At 42.6% G+C, this 6,921-nt stretch overlaps 1 protein-coding gene across 2 annotated transcripts in view; it reads left to right on the forward strand.

Annotated features, from left to right (window-relative positions):
- Positions 1-1,657, forward strand: part of Zfyve9 (zinc finger FYVE-type containing 9) — a 103,331-nt gene extending 101,674 nt beyond the window's left edge. For both annotated transcript variants that reach the window (XM_048351309.1, XM_048351310.1), the window contains one exon: positions 1,076-1,657. In XM_048351309.1, the coding sequence (XP_048207266.1) occupies positions 1,076-1,237 (162 nt within the window). In that variant the 3' untranslated portion in view covers positions 1,238-1,657. The remainder of the gene's footprint in view (positions 1-1,075) is intronic.
- Positions 1,658-6,921: the final 5,264 nt, after the last annotated feature.

The raw sequence follows: 6,921 nt of genomic DNA on the forward strand, positions 1-6,921 counted from the left end.
GGCTGGCTGGCCATACCCAATAAGGCTTTTCTTACTACCAGTTGTTTCATACTAGGTACTGGCCAGGATTTGAACCGCCTCCCCAGTAATTTTCCTACAAATCTCATATTACCAGACTTCTCTCCCATCTTACTTAATGTTTCATATGTTCTTTGTAGTTAAGAGCCAACCTTCAACCTCCAGCCCCTGTTCCTTGTCCCCATGTCTCTCCCTGTGGTCTAGCACTCTAATATGTCTATGTTCCTTTTGGGTCTGTGACAGGTGCCTCTAGTTCTGCTTTGATGCTTCCAATCAACCCCTTAGCTTGGAGTCATTAGAAATGACTTACCCTCGGAGGCCAGAATTAGGTCTGCCCAATAAGCTCCTTCTGGTCCGAGTGCTTTATGAGGACAACCATTATTTTCCATGCAAGAATTATGCCATTATCAGGGCAGAATGCAAGCCTGTGTCGAACTCCATTCCTGCATTCCTCACTAATCAGCAGATACTTACCTTCTACTTAAGATCTTGCCATAGGCTGCAAGAAGCATATAAGGATAACACTAGTGACATATTGTGGCTCCCTCCCAAATGGTACTGATCATCTAATAAGAGAAAACTCCCTCACATAAAACAATGAGAACAAATATTTTCCTGCTACATTTTTGAGCCTCATTAGGGAAGGGGGCTCTACCTTTGAATTAGTGCTTGTAAGTACTCAGAAAATGGTGCATGGATGACCAAATAGGAGTGAAAAATAAATGCCTTCTCATTTCAGTTTTTACAACCAAAGGTTAGGGTATTATTTCTGATTCACCTGATCTCTTTACATGTTCTGCCCATCCTAGGAAACAAAGACATTAGCCGGTTAAGTGACTGGCCTAAAGTCTTATAGCTACCACGTGGCCAGGATTTACAATGACAGGATGATAAATGACCATTAGATAAGAGTTGGGATCTGTGTCCACTTGTGATGGGTCTAGCTCATGGCTAAGAAAGGCGCTGCCTTTCTTTCCCACTCAGCCCCCTTAGCTCTCAGCCCCCTCGAGGGATCTTCTCAGTTCACTAACCATCATCCCTTCTCTCTGTGATGTAGGTTGGCTATCAAGCAGGGAGCAATGGGCAGCCCCTTCCTTCGCAGTACATGAATGATCTGGACAGCGCCTTGGTGCCGGTGATCCATGGAGGGGCCTGTCAGCTCAGTGAAGGCCCTGTCGTCATGGAACTCATCTTTTATATTCTGGAAAACATCGCCTAGACAGGACTTCATTTTTTTCTGTTCAGACTTGTTGCAACAGCAGTCATGCCCAAATCATTTGCACTTTAAAACTGGAAGATTAAGCTTTTGTTAACACTATTAATGGGGGGAGGGAGTGGAGGAGGGTGGGAGTAGGGGCCTAGGGGTCAAGGGTGGGATAGGGTGGTTGGGGGGAACAGATGTTCCACAATTTTCAAACTTCTATGCATTGTCCACCAAGAAGACCTGGAGAGCTTCTGTTACTGCACAACAGTTACGCTATCTTCGCAGCTAATCCCCTCCTGTTACGTCTTAGACAAGAATTCTGCTCCTCTCTTTTAAGATTACTTCTGGTCATGTGCTCAGAAATGCTGAAAATGGGTACAACCATCACCAAGGCCGGGGTGGGAGGGCAGAGGGGAAATAAACTATGAAGCATCAGCTGTGCACTGTTTGTCCAGAATTGGTATAAGAATTCTACACTGATCTCATCCAAGTTTTGTAAACAGCTGTTTTCTCAAGTAGAAATCACACCTTTTCTTTATTTTTAGCCAGATTATTCGTTGAAGTAAATCACAGACCAAAGGGATTACCTACTCTTCTAGCCATGGGCAGCTCTGTAAATGAGGTTGTTTGGCTAGCACCTCTGAGTGCAGGAGCACTCACCATCTAGCCAATTGAACGGCAGACATCAAAATGAACCTTCCTGTTAAAGGTGACAAAATTCATTGAAGGCATTTTTAGTTATACTATATACTAAAAATATTTTAACACCTTTTATTGAGGAACCATTTAAACTTCCAAGAACGTTCCAAGCACAAAAAAGCACTGTGTATACTTTCCCCAGATTCAGGATTGTTCACATAGCAGCATTTTACCCCATTTATCAAATTTTCTCTCTTCCCATAAAATTAAGGCAATTCCAAGTAAGTTGCAAATGCCATAATTTAGATAATCTTAAATAATTCCCATAAATGTCAATAAGAACATTCTGAGCAGGGTGCTGGTAGCTCACACCTTTAATCCCAGCTACTCAGGTGGGTGAGATATGAGGATCGTCGTTCAAAGCTGGCCTGGGCAGGAAAGTTTGTGAGACTCTCCAATTAATCACCAGAAAACGAAGTGGTACTGTGGCTCAAAATGGTAGAGTAGTAGCCTTGAGCAAAAGAGCTCAGGGACCCAGACCCAGAGTTCAAGCCCCAGTACTGAAAAGAACAAAACAAAAAAAAAACCCCAAATATTGTATAATTGCAGGCATTTCTAAACTCCAGTCAATATCACATTTTTATATGTGACCTGCCCAGTAAATATCCTCTGGCTCATTTTTCACCTCCAATAAGCATTCTAGCCTAGGACCAGAAATAGCATGTAGCTCTCGCAAATTTTTAATCTGTCATAAATTTGCCGTTATCATTGGTATTTTTTGTGACTATTAGTCCCCCAGAATGTGTTTCTAATAGAAAATCTATTTCTAATAGAAAATACTTCATTGATAGTTCACCATTAGAATCTATCCATATTTAACCACAATCACTTGATAGCCATCTACCTTTCCTTGTGGTGGTCAATCTAGTCACCTGGTCAAGACCTCCAATTTTTCCATCCTCACTGGAGCTAATAATGCATGCGGAGTCACTTTAAAATCATACATATAGGGGCTGGGGATATGGCCTAGTGGCAAGAGTGCTTGCCTCGTATACATGAGGCCCTGGGTTCAATTCCCCAGCACCACATATACAGAAAACGGCCAGAAGTGGCACTGTGGCTCAAGTGGCAGAGTGCTAGCCTTGAGCAAAAAGAAGCCAGGGACAGTGCTCAGGCCCTGAGTCCAAGCCCCAGGACTGGCCAAAAAAAAAAAAAAAAATCATATATTTTGCTTAACCACATATCCCTAGATTTAGCAATCATTGATATTTCTTGCCTATAACTGATCTTTCACTATGATAGCTGCAAAATGACTTTCCAGTTCTAGTTCTTTACCAGCTGGATTTGGCCATCTGTAAATGCTCTTCATCCCTATTATGACTTTTCAGTGATTTACTTTGGTGCTCAAATGATGATGTTGGCTCCTACATCGTTGTGACATAATTTTTCAGTGATTCCTTTTATAGCTAACAAGATGTTCTAGGCTTACCATGTACTTGCCCTACCCAGGTTTGGAATCAACCATTTCTTCCAGGAGCCCTGGTTCTCTTAGTGGGACTGGTAATATAGAAAACAAAGTCTGGTTTGCAAAGCATGTATGTGGGACATTCTATTCATTTTTGTGTTAAAAATTCTTTTAGGCCGGAAATCCTAGCTACCCAGGAGGCTGAGATCTGAGGATTTCAGCTCAAAGCCAGCCCAGGCAGAAAAATCCGTGAGACTCATCTATTAACCACCAGAAAACCAGTAATGGTGCTGTGGCTCAAGTGGTAGAGCGCTAGCCTTAAGCTAAAGTGCTCAGGGACAGTGCCCAGGCTACAAATGACAAATGTGTGTTTTTAAATTAGAGCAAATGGATGTCACAACCCAATTTGAAAACTACTGCTAGGGAAACTCACTCCATTATCTTTGACATCATCTGAAAGTCCAGGCAGGATTTAGTCTCTGAAGCCAAAGTACAATTCTATGAATGTTTTTGGGTTCCAGGACAGTAAGGCTTCTCCCAGGCTAGAGTGGGTCCTAATATCAACAGGCTATAGGCTATATAGATGGTTGGGGTTAAAGCTATTTTCCAGATTCCCCAAAGTCTAGCCTGAAGTATGTGTGCTGGGTTTATATCCCTCTCCATGGGGCTGGGTGAGGATTACATTCCACATCTCTCTCCTGTCTTTGCTAATGGAACCTACAAAGAACTGACTGCAAGTTTTCCTATAGACCAGAGGCAGCAAGCTTCTCAGGGGCCCGTTTAGCACACAGCACTAGCTTGTTAAGGATGGAGCCCTGGGACCACTGGATGCCACCCCACCAACCAGACAAGACCCAGAAGCAGTTGTTTAGTTTTTATGTGGTGTCCATATGAAGCTTAGTATAAATGTACCTCACAAGTCCTGGGGCTTATAGAGGCTTGTCCTGATTTCCTACTTCCTCTTTCCTTCCTGCCCCAACAAATACAGTTCGCCATTGTACAGATTTCCTCATGGTCAATGCGAGCTTTTCATTCTCCCACTCAGAGCCCTGGCCTTGTATAATCAGGTCCATTCTTAACTGTGTAAAATGCCCTTTATGTGTAGAAAAACCATCTTGTGAAACTGGTCATAAACAACAAAATCTAGTCCCCCCCCACCCCTTATCTTTGGTTTTATACCATACAAAGTGAAATGCTGAAACATCACATTCCGAATTAGACAAAATTTTCAACATTGTAAACTTAGACAAAGAGCTCCTCCTAAACCGAAGAGGAACAAAATTGCCATGCTGGTAATTACTAAATTTAACAAAGATTGCATACTTGTAAAATGGCCTAGCAATGTAGTTTCTCCTGTTCTTAGTAGCACTCTCTCAACACCTGTATTTATGGGGAATTAGACCTGTGTAATTTCCCCCTGCTGGCGAGCCTCTAATTTCTCATTTTTCTATGGTCATAAGAAATAATTTATGTGTTTCAGATAATCTGTTCAACACTAATTCCGAAATTAACACATTTGTGCTAGAGGTTTCTAGTTTACTAAAATAATGACTTAAATAATCATAATGAGACTAGGAGTTGTATAAATAGAAGGCCCAGGGGATGGAGCAGGAGTGATACCTACAGAAGGGAAGAACCATCTGTGATGGCGCTGGACCAGCTACAAGTTCCCAGACTCCACCTATCTCTGCCCTAGAAGTAGCCTTCTTCCTAAAAGACCAAAATCTTTTTCTTTTTGCCAATCTTAGGGCTTGAACTCAGGGCCTGGGCACTGTCCCTGAGCTTCTTTTGCTCAAGGCAAGCACTCTACCACTTGAGCCACAGCGCCACTTCCGGCTTTTTCTGTGTATGTGGTGCTGAGGAATTGAATCCAGGGCTTCATGCATGCTAGGCAGGCAATCTACCACTAAGCCGAAAAGACCAAAATCTAAAGTGAGACCATAATATTTGGAAAACAAGTATTGAGAATTTGAAAGCAACCATGCAGGTTTCAGAGATGCTTTGGGAAAGGAAAAAGTAATGTTAAAATCACTAAAGAATTTGCACTTTCAGGAAAGCTTCCTAATTCTGAAATTTCTTCTATATATTATTCAGTTTGCCACTGTATTCTGCACTAGATCAAACTATGAAATTTGAAGATTACTTGGGTTGTGGCGAGTTCCCGGCCTTCTCCACCTCCAATGTTTGGTTACTTTATTTGGACAAATCTTAGGATAAGATGAAGCTCCATAGGCCACTCCCATTCCCATCAATGTGCTGGCCACAACAAAGGCCTTTTAAGAACATTAGTCTCTGTCCAGTGGGTGGCTTTGTGTGGCCTCTCAGCCGTAGCACACTGAAACTGAGCAGGCTGCACAGGGAAATCTTTCAAAGGCAGAGAAAATGTTCCACTGAAACAATATTCCTAGCACAGGCCCATATCTAGAAATCCCTGAGGCCAACTGGAACCTTTGAGATAATCCCAGGGGTCCACCTTTTTAGGACAAACTGGGTTGGATGTAAACACTAACGGGAAGTTTAGGACTGGTCTGGAATCCTTCAGGCCAGCCCTCTTTACTCTAGGTCACCTTTTGATGACACTTTTTTCATTAGATTACTGTTTGACATATAAGACAGCAATTGAGGGTTAAGTCTCTCACCTGTATGTCTAGCTCACAACTGATACAGAAGATAAAATGGCCAGAGGGCTGTTAGAAACATCCTTTGATGGTAGTTCCTACTGTATTACCCACTAAGCTCTGTTCTTTGGGGGACAGAGGCTTGCGGTCCATCCCGTTATTCCCAACACATGCTTGAACTCAATCTCTGAACTATGCTTACACATGTATGAGGAGTAAGCTCAATGTGTTTGCTTCACTGTAGGCTTTTTGTTTGTTTTGGTTTGTTTGCCAGTCCTGGGGCTTGGACTCAGGGCCTGAGCACTGTCCTTGGCTTCTTTTGCTCAAGGCTAGCACTCTACCACTTGAGCCACAGCACCACTTCCTGCTTTTTCTGAATATGTGGTGCCAAGGAATTGAACCCAGGGCTTCCTGCATGCTAGGCAAGCACCCTACCGCTAAGCCACCTTCCCAGCACTCAATGCAGACTTTTAATAACAGTTTTGAAGAATACTTCATTGAACATAATGCTTCAAAAAAGGGGTAGAGGATAGGGTATTTAGTTCTTAAAGTAGAATACTGTAGTTCTGAATATTAAATGTTACACTACAAATCCCTTCATCTTTTCCATCCATCCAAAAAACAAAGCCACAGGAAAAAAATCTTCAGAACTAAGGGAATTCTCAGGTGATCAGCTGAGGGGAGAAGTTTCCTTCCCCTTCTCTCAAATGAGAAAGCCAGGATGTGGCGCTGTGGCTCAAGTGGCCTTGAGCACAGAGATTCAGACAGCGCCCAGTCCCCGAGTTCAAGCCCCACAACTGACAAAAAAACCTCAGCTCAAATGAGGAAGTCACAACTGCAGTGGCTAAATGTTACTGTGAGCTTGGCTTTTAAAGGGGACTGTTGTTTTAGACTGGCGGTTTACATTGCATGTAGAGAATAAAATCCCTACAATGAGCGAGACCTAGTTTCTTAAATAAAAAAACGGCTACATATAC

The sequence above is a fragment of the Perognathus longimembris genome, chromosome 7 (genome assembly GCF_023159225.1).
Source record: "Perognathus longimembris pacificus isolate PPM17 chromosome 7, ASM2315922v1, whole genome shotgun sequence".
Taxonomy (NCBI): domain Eukaryota; kingdom Metazoa; phylum Chordata; class Mammalia; order Rodentia; family Heteromyidae; genus Perognathus; species Perognathus longimembris.